This window comes from Hylaeus volcanicus, chromosome 6 (genome assembly GCF_026283585.1).
Source record: "Hylaeus volcanicus isolate JK05 chromosome 6, UHH_iyHylVolc1.0_haploid, whole genome shotgun sequence".
Taxonomy (NCBI): Eukaryota; Metazoa; Arthropoda; class Insecta; order Hymenoptera; family Colletidae; genus Hylaeus; species Hylaeus volcanicus.
This window is the reverse complement of record NC_071981.1, coordinates 21,295,449-21,315,471: the sequence shown is the minus strand read 5'-3', so window position 1 is coordinate 21,315,471 and position 20,023 is coordinate 21,295,449. Positions and strand designations below refer to the sequence as shown.

Sequence of the window (20,023 nt, the reverse complement as noted above, 5' to 3'; positions counted from 1 at the left end):
AACGTGATTCGCGAACGGTGAAAGTGTTTCGCGTACGCGCGTGGCGTGACACGCGAGTGCGCGCGAATTTCTCTTCCTGCCCGGACGGCCGAAACGAAACCAAATTGTGCATGACGCTTTGTCCGGGTTTCTTTTAGGAGGGCGGCGAACGAAAACGAAAAAGAGGAAATTGTGTGTTCGCGAAAGAAATGCCTCGGGGTGAGTAACGATGCCTGAGATACAGAGATGGGCGAGATTTTATTTTATTTTAATAGAAAGGTAGTATGGACGGGGCTATTAGATCGGATTGATGCACCGCTTTGAAGTTCTGTTAGCGGGGATGCTGGTGGAGCTATGAAGAGAGGGTGGATAGGTGGATCCTGCGCAAGTGACGCTAGGTTTTCGAGTTATGCCACTTACGAAGGATTGGATATGTTGTGGGAGGTAGATTTTAAATGCAATACTCGCTGACTGAACTTTTGAAAACGGTGCAGCTATTCGATACGGAAGTCCCACTGTCTGGGATACCGATTGCTTGCGAGTATTAGAAGACGAGACTTTGCAGTCTCAGAACCAACTGTCAATTTAAAATTCTTCAATGAAATAATAGAAATGAATTTTCTGTCTTTATTTGAATTTATTGATTGATTCTAAAACAAGTCCCTATAATAAATTCGGATAACGTCCAATACGAAGATTCATTTAAATTGAATTTATTAAATTAACCAAAGAACATTCTTTCTTTATTTTAATTTATTAATTAATGTAATAAATACAATAGTAACATTTATAAATTTCGAACACCATTCTAAAACAAGCCCCTGAAATATATTCTGATAATATCTGACACGAAGATCCCCAAGATAAACTAAATAAACATCATGGTCCCGACTGCAAAATCATCAAAGCCTTCGGGTAACTATACCAACAAGCCCCGACGAGTATCTCGTCTCTGCTCGAATGATTCAAACTAAATCTCGTCTGCGAGAGACGAGAGTAATTTCCACCTGGATCTAAGATCGACGCGAGCTGATAAGTGCAATCGAGCCGGATAATTGGTCCGCGATCGTGGCACAACATCGTTCAATTACGAGGGCTCCTTAGAAAATCGTTCGTTCGCAGATTTTCCGCGGTCCCTCGGGTTTTCATGTTCGGCGAAAACTTCTGCCGGGACTTTCTCTGGAGATTTATCGTCGTCGATAGCGGTTCGATCGTAACTTTCTTCTCCTACGCGTGTTCTTCTTTTGCGTACACTACCCGCGACACTCTATCGGGACATCTACATGGGATCTACGATCGCGTGATCGGATTCACCCGTCTCTAATAACGTTTCTAGTCGAACGTCTTTTTCTTTTTTTTTTTCTTCGTCTCTCGATCGACCGTTTTCTACGAGGGATCCCCGAACGTGAATCGCTATATCCTGTTTATCGATGTGAGTAAAGTGATCGTGCATGCCAAGACATCTATGTAAATATACTTTGATATATGCACACGCGCCTATAATTATATATACGGCCGTACGAGCCAAGTGCGAGCAACAAGTACGGTCGTGTATACGATTACATTCGCGGTATGCAGTAGTCGTGCTTGAAATAGTAGTAAGGACAAATCGAAAAAAGTAGCATGTGCAAGACATCTAAGAAAAAACACGTACAACACCTATCGCTATTTCGACTAATATTCGCTAGCTCTAAGAGCAAAAAGGAAATTGATCTTGGTGAGAATAAGTGAGAGAGAGAGAGAAAGAGAGAGCAGAGAGTGTGAGAAGAGAGAAGTGAAAAGACAGAGCAGTAAAAGAAAGGGATCTAAATTGGGTGAAACTTCATGCCAAAGGGGATGATCGCTTCCGATGGCTCGAGACTGGATAAATGCTTTCGATCTCGCATCGAGTGCTCGTCGTTTACCCGTCCACGCACTCCGGCAGGGAAACTTTTCCGTGATTCTCGAAGAATGCATCGGTTAAGCGCTTCGAGTAGACTTGAAAATTGGCGGTGATTTGTTCGTGGCAGGTCGAGACTAAAACAATTCATTTTCGACAGAAAAGCGAATCGTTCTTCCTTGAATGTTTCGCTTTCGAATTTCTCTGCTTTCGAATTAACCCTTTGTAGGTCGCTGGTAATTATCGTTACCACTGAGGAGGGGGCGGGAACTTCGTATTACTAAGTTTCTGAACTCGTACTTATTTTTTTTTCGTTTAATAAAAGAAATTGAAAAATAAATGCTCAGGGATTTCCGCCCTATAAAGGGTCAGGTCAACGATCGATGCATTCTTCGCAGAAGCGAAAAATTTCACGCAGCCACGACGAACGTGAGATCAAGGAGGACCAAAACTCTTGAGCTGCGCTCAGCTCCGACGTGTCTCGCACGATTCTGCCGGAAGTTTCCCTTCTATCTGTCGTGAACTAAAACATCGTTAGAGACACTTACAATCTATCTCCTATATCGTCTAACTATCGTTACTACACTTTACTACCATTTTCTGAAAACTTCCGATGAAGGGCTATATACTAGACGTTAAACTAGTCTAAGTTTAGTCTATCGTTGAATCTATCGTTGGATCTATCGTTGGATCTAGGGAGATGATACTAACGATGAAATAAAGGGTTCGTTATCGGGTTTAATTATCTTTCGAACGTTTGGGACACTCCCGACCACAAGTTCCGTTGGCAGGACCGAGTGCCTGGACGCAGTTTCACGCGATAAATACTTCCAGTTCCGACAATCTTACAAGAGTATCGAATCCGCGTCTATTTACAATTTTCAATTTAATTTGCAATTTAATTTGCAATTTAATTTTCAATGTCTCGCTAAAGGATAGACGTTTAATTACGACGAAATTTCCACCGAATATTTCGATGATGGTCGACCCGTTCGCTGCACCAATCGATTAACTCTACTTTTTGGAAAATCTTAAATTTAAACGTCAAAGCGCTTTGCATACAACTTGTTATATTTATAATAACTTTCCCGAATGACAAAGATTAACACCATTAAACGACAAAATTCGTTTGGCCATTGAATAATGTATAATTTATTTCAGAGACCGTTTCATCGCATTTTCGACTTTTTGTTTTACGGAGTTAATCGATTTGCGCAATGAACTGTTCGATTAAAACTGGAGCTATTAGTTAATCAGACATATGTACAGTCGGTCCTATAAACATTCGTATCCTCTATGCCTGTCGAAGAAATTTGGTTAAATTAAATGCTAGGAATGACGTTTCCAAGAGTATGTTTGTATAAATATGCTGATGTATATACAGGGTGTTCCAGAATTAGTGTAAGAACCGGGAATGGGGTGGGTGGGGGTAGCTGAGACGATTCCGAACAACAATTTCCTTTGCAAAAATGTCGAGTGGCGCTTCAGTTTTAAATTATCGCGCTTGGTCGCGAGAAGCTGTCTCGATAGCTGAGCGCGCGCTACTCGGGCGCTGCGATTGGTCCGTGATTTTTCGTTAATAATTCAAAAACGAAGCGTCATCCGACATTTTCGCAAAGAAGACAATGATTCAGAATCGTCTCAACTACCTTCATCTGTCGGTACTTACACTAATTCTGGGACATCCTGTGTAAATAAATGCACGTACAAGCTTATCCATATACATATTTATAATGAAAAATTCGTGTGGTAATATCAAAACTGTTATCTAATTTAGTCGTGCTTCTTCAATAAACATAGAGGGTGCGAACATCGATGGGACCGACTGTAAACATTCTTCCATCCGTTTCGATTCGAAGTGTCGTCGCGAGAGTGCGTCGAACGCGTTCGCGGGAACGGCTCGCAACAAACAAAAAAGGGTAAACAGAAATCGTGAGAGAGAACGAAAAGTATCTGGTGCATGGTAGATCTGTGTGTTTTTGTGGTTTCGTTTTGATTATAAAACTTACGAGGGGCCTGGCGCCCCAGTACCAGGATTTGACACGTTGCGTCAGCCCACCGAGCAAATGGGACCTCCAACCACCGAAACCTCCACCACCTCCACCCTCCGAGCTCCTTTCCTCCCTTCCTTCGTCCTCATCCTCCTCCATATCGCGATTCCTTTCCGTTCCGCCTCCGCGTCTCCCGTTACCGATCATCTCGGCGTCGCTACCATCGCAACCACCGTCGCTCTCCTGCGTCGCGACGACGGGAGAAAAACATCGAAAGCGTCGTGTTAGCCCCGTCAGCCGATATACTATGTGATATACTATGTTCAAGGGGATTTTCGGGGGGGTGCGTCGACCCCCAGCGGGCATTTATGGGGCGTGAATAACCGTTTCATACAACCATACATTTGTAATCCTTCCTATATTTTCCACCTTTCGTATTACTGCTATGTTCATTCTTGGTTCGAGTCTTGCCATTTAAAACCACGTCGTGACTCTCGCATACGATTATACAATAAATATGCAAATTCGATAATCGAACAGTGTGTAACCTGAAAAGAGCTACAACGGATTTCCTATTCGAAGCAATAAAAATGATTCAATTACTGATTTAAAAAACGAGCAAAAAATGTATCCTCCTGAACTCGCAAGTGAATTTTCCCCGAGATTATACAGGGTGTCTCGTAACTGGCGGTACAAGCGAATAGGGGGTGATTCTACGTAAAAAATTGAATCGAAAATGTAAAATGAAATTTATTCTTTACGTATCGACGACTCTGAATATAACGACAGAAAATTTGTTACACGTAAATTACTGAAATCACGCGTATCATTTTCGTCTAACGACCGTTTCGTGGAAACTGCAAACTTTCCTGCAACGTGCGAATCGCATTGGTCAGTGGTCAACACGCGCAACGATCCTGCAATTCCGTTACCCGCTCGCCGCTATTAATTCCCTACGTGAAAGCGATTGATTTATACCGTAATTGCGCCGGTGTAGAATTTCACGGCGGCGAGAAAAATCGCCCGTAGTCCTCCGGACGACCGTGACGTGGTAATCATCATTATCGCGTCCGCATCGCGTAATCCGAACAAGCCTTTCCCATCAGATATCTCCGCGCGGAACACGAGGGACGCCGAGAGCGAAAGAAAAGTCCTGCGCGGGCTCCGACGAGCGCGAGATCGCAGGGAAATCGGTGCGATCGTAGCCGTGAGTGATTTCAGGATTTCTCAGCCGAAGGACTCTTCGATCCCGGCCGTACAACTTCCTTTGTTATTTTTTTTTTTCGCAATTTATCGAAACGTTCGTCGGTGAATGGAAGTTGCGTGTCGTTTGGAAAAGTTTCGCGTTTTTCGAGGTTTCGCGGCCTCGAGGCTTTTCTCGTTGTCGAAGATAAAGGATGATCGTCGAGGTTGGGCGAGGTTTTATTTTCGAGATTCTATCGATATCTGTCTCAAACGAATCGTACGATTTTGCTTTGTTCAGGTGAGTTATACAAACGTGTGGATCTGTTTCAATAAGGTAAATGAAAAATTCATTTTTAATTCATTCTTTGTTGTCAATGTTCGTGAGTTTTCCTCTTTACCAGAAGATTCGAAGCACTTCGAGTCGTACTTTGAAAAATGATTCATGTAACTCTAGATGACACTTCCGAGTAAGATCTGGTGATTAATCGGGAGGCTAGAAAATTTATTTTTAAACTGACAATATTTTCTGTAAAATGGAAACGAAGTCCTGTATTTACACAGGATGTCCCCATTTCGCTTGATAAATTTCTGAAGAAATAATTACATTACTTATTGTTAGCTTCGTTTCCACGCTTAAACACAGTTTATATTCGAAAGCGAATATACATATACGGTCTTCGATGAATTGTTTTTGGCTCTATTTTTTACGTTGTTCAGCTTTTGCCTATTGAAATTCACTTTTTCGGGACAAACTAGTCCAATTAACCGGAATCCACTGTACCCACCTCTGTTATTAAACTGGAAAAAGAATAATTTGATCTCCCGCTGATCCAGATGGGAAAACCGTGTTGATATTTAGCGGTCGTCGAACCCGCGACGATCCGGGAACGTCTAACGGTACGAGTTTTAGTTAGTCACGACTGTCCCAAGTAATTGGAGCAAGTGTTCGTAATTAACGATCTCGTGAGATCCGGCGATGTGCGGATAAAGGAACGCAACGGACGACACGTACGTGCGCGACGGCTAATGGGAAACCGAATGCACGTTTCACTTTGCGTGGCGTATTTATATCGCGGTGGTTTTATTTTCTATTTTGCCCCGGGAGTCTCGTTTTCTAGCGGTGGAAACGGAATTTCGAAGCTTCGCTTTAAACCCGCCGCGCGTCCACGTTCGAATATTAAATCGAGCTTTTATTGAAATCGAGCGTGGAACTATCTGTTCCACGGTATCGAAAAATACCCTCGTCTGCTAGATGAATGTTTCGTGCGATGATTCGGAGAAAGCATTACGTCGATGAATTTGTTTAAAAAAATTATAAAGCACAAAGTGATGGCAAGCATGCCAAGCCACTTCGATAGTCATTATTATAAATTATATTAGAAGGCAAATATCATTTTTAGGGTGATCGAACTGGTCTCATTTAAGAATGTCACGTAATGATAACGAGAACTCGAAAATTGAAGTTAACTTCTTCAGGACCTCTCGTCATATTTCATACGATAAATAATACTTTATCTTCCCTATGCTTAAAATTTATTATTATATCTACTCCATACTTCGACATAAGCATGTATAAATATAATTACATGCACGTATGACCATATGCACTCTCGCGCAAGTTGTCTACAAACTCTAAAATGCGTCGATAGCATATTGGCATATTCGAACGTTTGCGTTTTCCCAGCAAACTCACCGAAAAGGGGCATCGCGCAGCCTCGGTTTAGAATGGCGATCGTTGTCGCGACCGCGACCGATTGTTCGGAGCAATTAGAACAGGTGTCAGCAATTAGCTCGTCGCGGAAACTGTCGACGGGCTTCGCGGAAAAATGCTTTTGTGCTCGAAACCGTGCAACGGGCCACGATTAATCGCAATTAAGAGGGAAAGAAATCGGTGACCGCCTCCCTGGATCGTTACGCGGAACGTCGGCGTCGGACCGTTCGGCCGATTGCCGAGCTAACGGGATGTGCCAAGCGCAATTCGTTGTACCGCGATCGTGCGAAACGTAATTCGTGGTATACCGCGAGAGTGTCTTACGCTGTACTCGATGCCATAACTTCAATTGAAACGATAAACAGTGACCGAGTAGTACTATTTAACACGGAGCCGATAGAAACGTTTACAGGCTTCTATCTCGGAAGATGGGCGTCACTTCCAAATATAACCCAATAGAATATTATTCTTCGTGAAAAAATACGTCGAAAAGGTGAAATGGAATTTTTTCGCACAGACCTCCGTTTCAGAGGAAATGTAGTCCGAATATTCACGCGTTTGCGGGGCGTCAGTTTCTCAGTAACCGAGGATCGCGCGAAAAATTTCTTTTCGCACCTTCGACTCACTTTTTCACGAAGAATCGTTCTCTATTACCTGTCACTTTGAATTATACCAACCTTGTTGCACCGAGTATTCTACATTAATTGTCGTTCGCGTTATCAAGGAACCGTGTAATACAATTCCTGTACTTTACATAAATTTGTACAGGAGCGGATGAATTTTCGACAAAGATACCGCTGCCGTGCGACAGACTGTGAACGTGAGGAATATACGCGGAAGTAGGGCGAATTTTGACCCCGAAACGATGTACGAGCTTCCACGAAAAGTTAACAAAGTGTAAACGCTAATTCCCCGAGCACATAACGCCGAGGAGCCAGGATAGATCGCGGCGACGATCGACCTAGATCGCGAGATCGTGAGAAGATGGGCGTCGGCTCGGCGCAGCGGAGCCGCTCTTTTCGGACCCGCTTCGTCTTCCTGGTATATAACGGACCGACACGACGCGCCGAAAACTTTCTCCGACGCTGACCTATTATCGGCCCCGCCATTATTATCGTTGTTCGCTCGGTTAAGGTTAGTGGGTAACCGCACTCGATGAATTACGGGACGGGTGTCGCTGGAACGAGGTTGACGTTTTCAGACTGGAACGAGACTCTCGGCTAAACGATAGAAATCTTCTGTTTGTAGACGACGGGTATTGTTTTTCGACTCGTTTATGGATTATTATGAGATGCGGTCACGAAGGCTGCGGGGGCGTGTGTCGCCTTTCAGCATACTTTCATTTCAGGAGACTTCGGTAGATACTCTTGTACTCGGTAGAAGTATACAGTAGAAGCACTTTATTATAAATAATATAATCTGATATTCGACATAAATATTCGCTCCGCTGAACATGAATTTTAATTCAAGTATAATAATGATGTAATAATATTTCTTTGAATGGGAATGTATTAATTTTGATAGGAATCTTTGTATTTAATCAAATCTGCAAATTATACTACAAATTTCCAAATAAAAAGAAATCAGTAGCCAGTATTATTATTTGGAAATTTGTAGTATAATTTGCAGATTTTTTTGGAGTTTGAACAGAAGAGTTGCATCAGGCCTATCGGATTATATTAAATACAAAGATTCCTGTCAAAATTAATAAATTTCCATTAAAAGAAATATTATTGTATTGTGAATATATTTACATTAAAATTCATGTTAAGCGCAGCGAATATTTATATCGAATATCGGATTATATTAAAAATCCTCGTTGAAATTATTCGGAACGATGCTTTTTGAAGCAACTGCCAACTCGATTTATGCCGTGCCGAACTGTTTCCCGAGTGGATACTTTTCCAATCCTTCGTAGGCGGAAGTCGAAGCTTTCGAATCAAGTATCGTACCCACGAAACTTTCGCGATAGGAAAAGCGCAGATCCATGGCTGAAACGTTGAAACGGTTTCACCGATATTGGGCATCGATATCGACCCCGCCCAGAACGAGGTATCGATTCCACGAACGCTACCCGATTCGCGGATTACGATAGATTTTGCACGTAGGTGTCGTTTGTGGACTGCTTTCCAGTCCTGACGCAACGTCTCGGTTCAGTGCGCATGGATGCGAAGTTACTTATCGCGTTGTTTATTTAAACCAATTCCTTCCCTTCGGTTACGTAACGGCATTCAAATGCGCAAGGTGTTCTTGTCGCGAACGCAACACCAGGAACTTGCCGGTAACTACTTGTCAACACAATGCCGAGGAAGAGTAATTATAGATTCAAGGAAACTTTCGTAGCGTTTCCTTGAGAATTATATTCAGGAATATCGTTAATCTCGCGTGTTAATCGCGACGATTACGAGCAATAATACGCACCAGGTGCACTAAAATTGTGCAACAGTTTGAATTTTCTTACTTCTTACTTTTTTCTCGGTGTATCGATAATGTTGTTCTAAAAGAGATTTCAAATTTTCAACATTTCCAGAAATTTCATTGAATATTCAGCCACGCGTCCTTCAGTGATAATTGAATTATCTATGCGCTAGGTCATCTATTAAATTATCGATTACCGTTTGTGAAATTTCCTTCGAAATAGCCCATAGTGATATCCGCGAGGATATATCAAGGTTCCAGCGTGGAATTATTAGCAACTTGTTAGTTCAAGTAAACGACGAGGATTGTTTACACCAAATAAAAATCGATTCTGATACGGAGTAGCGTGATTTCTCTAAATCTGACGAAAGCCCGAATGACTCACGTCAATCTAACGTTGACTGACTCATACGAGCAGCGGTTTGAGGTCTCAACTAATCGAAAGGGAGAGGCTAATGACTCAGGTGTAATGGTTAAGAAACGAGGACAAGAAAAATGTACAATTTTTGTATATCACGCGAACAACTGATAGCAGTAATAATTTTTCACGAGTCCCGCGAGAGCGCAACCGCTGATTGGTTCACTCCCGTGTTTCGAAACGAATCATCGAGAAAAATTGAGAAAAAAGGAAACGAACTGTTTCTCGAGAGCTGCTAGATGAGCCCAGGTTCGCGTTTATGACTTAAGTGGCGGTGAATTTATTGCGTTTGGCTCTCGATTGTCGCGGATCACGCCGAGAGCTGGAAAAGAAAAGCCGGTTCGCGAGTTAATCGCTCCGAGCGCGGCGACTTCCAACGGAGAAAAAACTAAAAAGGAGGGAATCGCAACGAGTTCGTTTCTTGATCGATTTCTCGATCAGCGGGAAGCGCGCGGCGTTATCTCTTATCTACGAACCGGTTCGATTCGCGGATCATCCTTCTATCTCGTGGCTACCTTTGTACCGCTCTCCGCGATGACTCACCGTGTGTGCACAGCCGCGATTAATAACGAGGGACTCGAGGGTCAGCGTCCACGTTTACCTCCGCTGCTGTGAGGACGAAGACGAACAAAAAGAAGAGACGGATCCCAGCTGCGGTGGCGATCTCTTATCGAGCAAAGAGCCCGCCCGTGAATCGATTTAATTGCGGAATCAGTTTCCTTTGTCAGCTGATTATGGCTCGATGTTGCTGCGTTCGAGTGCGGCTCGCTTCCTGGCGGGAAAATTGATTCGAGCTGGGAAAGTTTAATTGAGCATACAGACTGGAAACCCAGGAATACAGACATTGATTATTTACTCGCCGCGCGTTATAAATGAACCTCCTTTTTCAGGATCGTCTGACCACGGTCCGCTCTTGCTACTTTTTTCTTTTCTCCATTTTCCCCTCCGAGAGACTTTTTATTCGCATCGTAGCTGATACTGGTTCGTATCTAGTTTCCTTCGTTTTCTGCCTCTAGAAACCTTAAGTCGGTGAGTTCGATTTGATATAGGTAACGATCGAACCTGAATTCTTACGACGAATATTCTTATATTAGGTGTATGCATGAGTTTTGTAAATTACGTTCAGACGCTGCTGGGAGATGATGAATTATTCGTTTTTAATGTTGATTGGGCATCCAAATGAATAAAGAACATAGTTTTTGATAGGACGTCGTCTTTAGTTTGTTCAAAAATAAAATAAATTCTATTTGGTTAATACAAGTAACTCAGCACAACCTACAAAGCTTATGCATATATTTAATATCATACTTCTACGTATTGTAATAATAACTTGCACATTCCGGTTAAGTAAATTTCAGTTCAATTTCCACGTTTCTCAGTCTACTCTTTCTCTGTTTCCATAAATTGATATTCAGCTTCCACCATATTCGGTGAAGAGGACTTCAACGCAAAAGGAGCCTTTAAAGTATATTCACATTTAAACCGATGTTTCTTTTGCTGCTGGAGACTCCGAGTCAACAAAATGAAGGTAACCGTTGACTTTCTTTTTCGTGGGTTTCCAAATAAACTCTACGGTTTAAATCGCCAGCATAATTTCTATCCGGATTTACCTTGAATGGAAGTTAAAATGTTCCACGGGAAACAGAAGCCGCGTTAATTAGCGCGAATACCCGATTAGGAGGAGTCGAAAAGTTTTCCCAGAGAGAAATGGTACTCCTGGCCGAAAAACGGGCACCGTTGGTCGACTTCCTGGTAATCCTGATCGGTAAAGTGACTCATCGCGACGATTCGCAACGTGGAAAGCCGCTTCGGCGCGCTGCCACCAGGAAGCAAAAAGGAGTCGTAGTTTCTCTCGGGTGAGATCGAGTCGACGCCTTCCTGCTGGACGTTTTGCTCATCAAGATTCGAGACAGCGGTGTTTTCATGGAAATGAGGATTTTTGCAGCCGTGCTCGATGGGAGAAATTAAATCGAATTGTTCGAGGAACGATGATGCTTCATCGAAATAGGAAGCGGATCGATCCGTTTGCTGAAAGCATGAGAACTCTAATCTGTGACTGCCCCGGAGGATTGACGGCGTCGTTAATATTCGTCGTAAATGTTTAACGGTATAAACTGTTCGTAAAGCCGTCTTCGTCGAGTTATTACTAGACGTTAATTCAACCTAGCGACCTGTAGTCGCTGGACGAAAATTTTCCATCGATTGGTTCGTGTAAGATTTCTTTAAATTAGAAAGAATTCTGTCCTCGTCATAAATTTTGTTTGGATTCTCGTGTTATTCGAGTAATAGAAGTTGTTCAGATATTTTTCAGACGTACGTTATGGGCTTTCTTTTGATTTGTTTACGATGAATGTTATTCAGGAAGAAAAAAATGGTGATTATATTTGATCAAATGTCTCCTTTTACGGTTGCTATAAATATCGAGAAAAGAATGTTGCAAGCTGTCAGTTATTTATTTACATGTAACGTGATTTCCTGGGAGACAGATCGTTAAGTATGTCAGCCATTATATTATTTAAAGAAGCGTCAGCTGTACAATCATCCGTTATTTTTTATAAGCAATAAGGAACTAAGAGACACTGTTGGTCGTCGTTTAAAGTTCCATCATCCATGGTCCCTACACGACAATTTCCAGCGACAAGTACGCACTTAATCACGGCTGGTCGCAGCCTAAATTGCACGTATCTCTGAATCTAATAATGAGCCATAATCCTAAGTCGTAAGTTTACGCAGTAAATGCTGGCTCCATGCATCCGTCCGAACGTGACCAGTCACAACAACCTCGAAGCTTAGAAATGCAACTGTCCATCAAGTATTCCTACACGACGCAAGAATGCAAGGTGCGTTTCATCGAATAACACGACAAACAAATTAATATATCGCATTTTTAATATTACCACGGACATCGTTCGAAGGATTCAAAACGCTTCAGCGTTTCGGTGTCAATGTTCCGGTGATAACCTTTTACGGTTCAAGTACGTCCGTGACGGGCATCGAAGTTTAGGCTAACAGTGACCACGGATTTCGTCTTCTTCTATAACTGAAACACTTCCTCCCAGGAATAAGGGACATGGTCAAAATTACAATGCTCGATCGTATTGCCGACGTGGCCTTGGCCCCATCGTAACGCCAATGTCATTTAGGACATCGGTTGCTTGGTCTCAGAGAATTCTTTTCAAAATCTTTCTACCGGATCGAAATAAATTAAAATAAATTTCACTAGGATCCAGTGGTTCACTAGGATCCAGAGTTAAAAATCTTTCTAGTCCAGTGAAAGATTCATTTCGCTTTAAATAAAATAAATTTCATTGGGATATAGAGTTAAAAATCTTTCTACTCCAATAAAAGATTCATCTTGCCTTAAATAAAATAAATTTCACCAGGATCCAGTGGAGTTACACAGTTTGCAGTTTGGCGAAGAGGTTCGTGAGAAATTTCAGGGACATAGTGTCCTACAACTCGAACATCCGATGCATTTACAACTAGGCTAACAAGACCCATTGATCGTTATAGGTATCATTCATAGCTCTTACCCTTTCATGGCCCAAGTGTATCTATCAAAGACCTGCAAGTTTAGGCTAACATTCGCAACGAGGTTCATTGTCTTTCCTAAATGGAATGCTCGATGACGCAGTAAAGGCTACAATGTACGATAATAATGCTAGCAGTAGCTACACTATGATGGGAACATAATGGACGGTGGCTTCTACAATTACCTATCAGTCACAGCCTCTTAAAGTTGAAGATTACTGTAGATTAATTTTATTCTCTCATATGACACGAAATCAGACACTTCGCGACGTACAGGGGCGATCTTCAATCACGTTGATTGCACCAACCTGACAACTATAATCGATCATGAGCGTTAGGGTTCTGCAGACCAGTCCCTCGGGCATATTCAGTGTCTTAGACGAACATTAACTTCGTTATATTTTCCATCCGCGATACTTTATGACAGAGCTTGTAATTTTCAATCACGTTGCTGATAGCACTGATATACAATGCTACTCCGACAGCTACCCACCATAGCCCTCGTAAAATCCAAGTATACCCACGAGGCACACGCAACAACTCAGCCTAACACCGAGCCCAAGTGCTTAAATCTCTTCTAAGAGACGCGGAATTTACGACAGCGTAGTGCTTGTAATTTTCAATCGCATTGCTGATAGTATTGATATACAATGCTACCACAGTGACTCCAATAGTTACCCGTCATTTCTGGTCTCATAAAATCCAAGCGTACCCACGAGGCACGCATAACTGTTCAACCTCACACGCGCGCACAAGTGCTTTAAACTCTTCCAAGGGCCGCGGACTTTACGACAGTGTGGTGCTTGTAATTTTCAATCGCATCGCTGATAGTACGGATATACAATGTTATCGTCACCTGTGGACCGGCGACTCCTACACCTAACTATCAATGCTACCCTCGTAAAGTCCAAGTGTACCCCCGAGGCAGACCGAGCACTTCGGCCCAACGCTGACCACGAGTCTCCTCTCTCGCAATCCAAACACTTTACGACGCCAGAAGAACGTAGCACCGCGTTGGCTCGTATCACCCGTGCCATCGATGCTCAGACAGTGTCAGACACCAATCGGAACGTGTCCATACATCCCGCGTCAGGCTAGCAGGGTGACAGCCAGCCACCTCGTCATCTCCTTTGTCCGTTCACCGGTTCTGTTATCATCTCGGTCTTCGCTGGAGATCGACGCGACGCTTCCACTCATCCTCGTACACGTAACCCGTATTCGAGGATACCTGGACAACCTGGCAACGTTGTAGAACCCATTCTTCCACCTTCTGCCCCTCTCACCTGTTACCTGTCCGTCCGCCCCACCGCGGCGCACCTGGATCGCTCCTCTCCTTCTATCCGCAGCTCGAGGATCGGTCGGGCCCCGTTCGCGGACGACCAGGTAAACATAAACCCAGGCCTGGCGTACCGTCACTTCACGCTCGGTTCTTGAATCAGTCGAGGCTTTGCTGTCGAGCCGTGTGCACGGCTACCTTTCTCCTCTCGCGAACCGCGGATCCATTTGGGACACCCAGGACCATTCCGGGATATCGGCTCGAAGGATTCTCCGAGGAACGATTATAGTCCGCGTCTGGCTCGTCAGGGACCTCTCAGGTGAGTTCTTGGATTCGGAGGTGCATCTTCGTTAGAGGATTGACGGTAGAAAACTTCCGAGGGCTTTGGTTGTTCGCGTGCGATTGCTCCAGGTGAAATCGGGAGGTTTGAGTTGATTCGAGAGGTCTTCTTGCTTGAGAAGCTTTCGAAGAAGACGAGGCAGTCGTTTTGCGTCGTTTACGAATCTTGACGTTACGACTGCGATTAAGGGATCTTTGATCCTATCTGTTGGTCTTTGTTGTCTCGGAGAGTTGGTGTTGAGCTATAGAGATCCGATTTGTTTCTTTCATAAACTAGAAGCAACATCGTTTGCTCTACAATTGGACATTTGTTCCACTTACGATAACCGTTATTGCTCCAGTGATCCTGTTGTCTAAGAACTCTTCGAAGATGAATCATCATAGGTAGGAACATCTCGGGGACGTCTAACTGTCATTCACTTGACATTAGAGTATTTCTTGACCTCTTTCGATTTTCAATCGTCATGCAAGAAATCGTGGAAGACGTTCAAGTGTCTCAACAAGAGGTCAGCATTATCGTTTAGTTTGTTTGGTGTGTTTATAGTGCGAGCTTTGAGACTACTTTTCCTTACTGTCTTTTTATTTCTTTTTTCATTACATATCCTATGTCATAGATTTTACGATATTTTATATTTATTAGCTGACCCTAACCCAATCATGAAAAACCGAAGCGTGGCAGTCAACTTTTCTACGCACTGCTCTACCTCCGCCTCATCGTTATCGTCTTCTAGTCTTCGTCGAATCCTAATCTTCCTCTGATTCAAACACCTGTGTTAACACTGTTAACATTCCCTTCGAACGTCCTCTTCCAAGCGTCGATTATTGATATCCAACGTCAGCTTATTTTATTATTACGAAACGAATCATCTAATTAACGCTGAAATGGAAAAGAATCGACGCGACTTAATTGCATTCGTTTTCGTTAATCACCCGGACAACGCGTCACGCGAATTATCGGCTGTATCGTTTTAGCGCTTCGATTGGCAATCGGCGTCGTATCGCGTTCGCGTCGATGATTATCGACGAATGGAATTCCCAGCGATATTCGATTGGCGCGGCACGTCAGGCTCGCGATCGCTGCGCGTTTCAAATTTGCTCGTACGCATGAGAACGCAACTCGCCGGTGTTTTCTTTCGTCGTTCGTGCATTTCGCTATTTTTCCGTGGCGAAAACTGTACGGCAAACCAGGATGCAGTTTTTCCTGGCGCTGTCGCCGTTAATCGTCGATCGTTAGAGCGGAAAATATCCTTGTCCGAGAATTTCGTTGTTAGCATGTTGTTAGTCTCATTAGAAATTCCGTGTACGCGATCGCTAAACGAATCGTTCGTACGATAATTGGACCGCAAATGTTTGCGCAAATTCATATTTTTGTAACGGGAACGCGAAGCGAAGGATCCCTTATTTTTAAAACGGTGTTACGCGTATTTTGATTTTTCATATTTTTTCTAATAATATTAGTGGACAGTAGCGGGTTTAAAAATGCAAGTAGCCAGCACATTATTATCGACGTTAACTTTCGCATAAACTTGTAACAGCATTTCAACAAATTCGATATTTACTAACATTATCAAACAGAAACCGATAAGTTCTGATTAGAACCTTCCTCTCGGGACGTGATACATTTTTTATTGGTTTATGGTGCTCGTGGTATCACTGGATTAAACTATCAGCGAATCGTGTGCACGATAAGTGTCTCAACGAAAGCGAGACTCGCTGTCTTTTACTTTCGATAATTATAGTGCACGTTTAAAGTTGTCTATCGTCAGAGAAGTGGCCGCGGAATCTTAATCGAAGCGATCCTAAGTAATCGAAACAGAAACACGACTCCAGCATCTGGAATCTCGTTTCTAGCCACCGCCATTGTTTTCTCCATTACCTTCTTCTTCGAGTATGAAAACGAAATCGTACTTCCACGAGGAGATTGTTGCACAAATTAAGAGCTCATGAATGGAAGGTTTCTCTGACACACATTCGCACACGTTCTCGCCTTTGGTACTTTTTGTTTATCGATGCGTCTTACTTTCCAAACGCGAAGCATTTGTTTCTTGATCTGTGAGAACTCCGAGAAGAGCGGTATCGAATCATAAAGGTTGTAAATTTATATATACATATATTTACATTGGGTATTCGAAAAAGTTAGTGGGCTTTCTCAACCATTTGCATAATTTCATCGCATCGTTCTGCGATTGGTCGACCACAGCGTGATGCATCTTTTACATCAAAATTTTAATAGAGCATTCTGTCCGTAAAAACCACAAATTTTTTCACAAGCCTGTGTAGCATTCTTGCCCAATCTATTTATATATGATCGATAAAGCTTCGAAACTGTTTGACCAATCAACACGAGACTCGGCACGTATGTGTATTTCTTCACGAAGAATCTTTTTGTGCTATTCAATTTGTTGCAACTCGAAGGTCTCGGTTAGAAATCCCGATACTTCTTTCCACTGTTTTCTGCAATCGTCCAAGTTCTCCGCCACGGATCCATCGCGAACCGGATGTTTGTGTTTTCACACCGAACGGAACGCGCGGAATAAATGCTTGCTACCAGCTGGAACGAATAACAGCCCGCGCCACGTATCTCCGCGTTTTCCGGCAGAATGCGCTACGTATCCGCTCTGAAAAGTGTAACTCATCGAATTATTACCGGCGCACCGCTTCCGGTGAACCGTTGCCAGCGTTTTTTCCCCTATCTCTTATCCGTTGCTCCTAAAAAAAAAAAAAAGAAAAATACGCGATTCCGCTCGGCACGGAGGCGCTTCGATTGGGCAACTCCAGAGACTGATGAAATCTCGGCGCAGCCGCGGAGAAATCATTAAGCCGCTCGCAACCGTTCCAGGTGCGTGCGCGTGCATCCCAAGCGCGAGTATGCACGTGCATCGACTTGTTTGCCTCTGTTTCTAATCCTATTTTCGCGTAATCTGTTGTACCGAGCCGAGGGAGCGTGTGTGTGTGAGGGAATGTGTCTCTGTTGACACCTACGTAAGTGAGAATGTAGGTGAAAACGAACTACAAATTTTATCGACTCCTTGTTTGACAGAATTTGTCGTTTTTAATTAACCCTTTGCACTCGGACGTCCCCTATGATGGGACATCGTAAGTCTAGCAAAATTAAACCAAAGTATGTTCAATTTCCTCGATCGTTAACGGATGACAGCATAGAAATAATTAAATGAAAATCGTAGCCTACAACCATAATTTTGTAGACAGGCTACTCTGGTTCTATGGTTTACGACCAACTGAGTTGAGACTTGTTGACTTTGGTTCACAAAAATTCTACGTTCCTATCTTCGTCGTTCTTTTTTTTTTGTATGTATCTTTATAAGAATCATTTTGGCACGTTTTGCACCAGGCCACCTAAAACGAACGTCGACCATCGCTTCTGCCAAGATTCGCTGCGGGTTTCGACGGGAGAAAATTTGTCGAGTGACGACAACGGAGATCGTCCGATTAACGAAAACTAGCGTGCACTTGGTAGCGTTTCTGTTCGGTTCACCGCGGGTTGCCCTCTCGACTACAACTAACTGTTTCTTCTGTACGGTATCCGAGCACCGAGTGTGGGAATCCATATTTTTAACCGGTTTGATCGTTTCTTATCGTCCCTCGAAACGCTCCTTTCACCGTTTAACAAAACTGCCACCGTGAAATCCGAGGCGGACACATCGACTTCGTTTCGATGGCACTAAGTGGATGGGAAATACAATAATTGAGACGCGAGTGACTTTGGAAGAATTTTTTTGAGGAATTTTTATTTTATTTTATTTAATTTGATGGGTCGTTAATTTATTATATATTAGATATGGAACTTCTACCACGTATTTATAAAGAAAACTTATTCGTTGTATAACCACTTATAGTTGTAAAACTAAATGTCAAAGGAAGCTGCGTATTTCATTCCTATGAAACTGTTTAAACTGGAATTATAAACATTTCAATGTGAAGATAGAGAATTAATTTCTGTACCCAATAGTTTTTCTTTTCTACGTGATTCTCTTACATAGGATTCGTTAAGTCTTCTGGTCATTTGAGATTCCACACAGGCTTCGAATAATGATGAAATCGAATATGTTCACTCTCAGGTGCGTCTTAACGTAATACACTCGGCAAACAGCGTTTCCTGCTCGAATATCATTGCATCTACATCGGGTCGTCTCGGTTTCCTCGATTTTCCAGTCCCAGCGATGGAACGTATTTCCAGAAGGATAATAACACGTCGGAATGGCGTCGTTTTCTATGGAGACCCAGAAAACCAGAGCTTTCCGAAGCTCAGCTTGCGATACTATCGACACATCATTCCCGTCCTACGGTCCTTGGAAGACCGGACGTAAACAAGATCATAAAACCTTGCCAGATCGAATCGTTCCCCGAACTCAAACGCGACTTGGGGCTCGGCTGGGAGCCACCATTTTCAGCGGATGTTTATTTACGTCTGCTCGATACTTAACAAATTCTTCGGTACTAAAAATGATTACGTCCGTTTATGTTCAAATCTTGGGATAATTAACCCTTTGGACTCGAGTTTCTTAGCATTCTATTGCCATGAATTCTAAGCTATCCAGATTTGAGAATAAGGTCACCTTTACCTTACCGACAATCATTTTATCGACACTTCGAGCTCCAAAGAATTTAAACCCAAAGAAACATTAGGTATCGTAGATTTGCTGCGTGAAACTTAATGGGTCCTCTCGAGTCCAAAGGGTTAATATTTAACTCAAGCTTGGTCGAACTCGTCAATTTTTAACATTTTTTTTATAGAAGTCACAGAACATCGAGAAATAAGATCCACGTGTTCCTTTGCGTTCAATTCACAGTGGCTTAATATTTTTCAAAACAATTAATTTGCCACGCGGTTGTTAGCTGATCGCAAAGGTTTAATTGCATCGTCGTCGTAATAGATTCTTTCTTGCGAAGCAACAGTCGGGTTTCCTTTCGCGGTCCGACGTTTAAGTAAATTAAATTACGGTTCGAGGAATCGAAGGGTGGTCAGGCGAGATTGATGGCGGTGAACGAACTTTGAACTTCCTGCGGAACGGGGACACATTTAATGATCGCAGTCTCTCGAACATTCGCCAATCGAATTCGTTTCGACGTTTCTCTAATTTCGAGATCGTGCAAGCTGTAATATATGTCTTTGCTTTGTGCGAGGTAGAATGGAATATTTTTTTTTTATCTTGCAAGAAGAAAAAATTAACGAAGTATCGAAGAAAATTCGACGACTTCGTCGAGTGTTAACGACCCTGTACCGGTCTGTAACTTTCTAATTGCAAATGGAGAGGTCTTCTGCGACATCGTTCGG

The 20,023-nt window shown here is 42.9% G+C and overlaps 1 protein-coding gene across 1 annotated transcript in view; it reads right to left on the bottom strand.

Moving 5' to 3' along the window:
- LOC128878346 (whirlin-like) overlaps positions 1–20,023 on the bottom strand; it is a 104,713-nt gene that overhangs the window by 6,769 nt on the left and 77,921 nt on the right. The window contains exon 13 of the mRNA XM_054126474.1: positions 3,868–4,092. Coding sequence (XP_053982449.1) covers positions 3,868–4,092 — 225 coding nt within the window. The remainder of the gene's footprint in view (positions 1–3,867; positions 4,093–20,023) is intronic.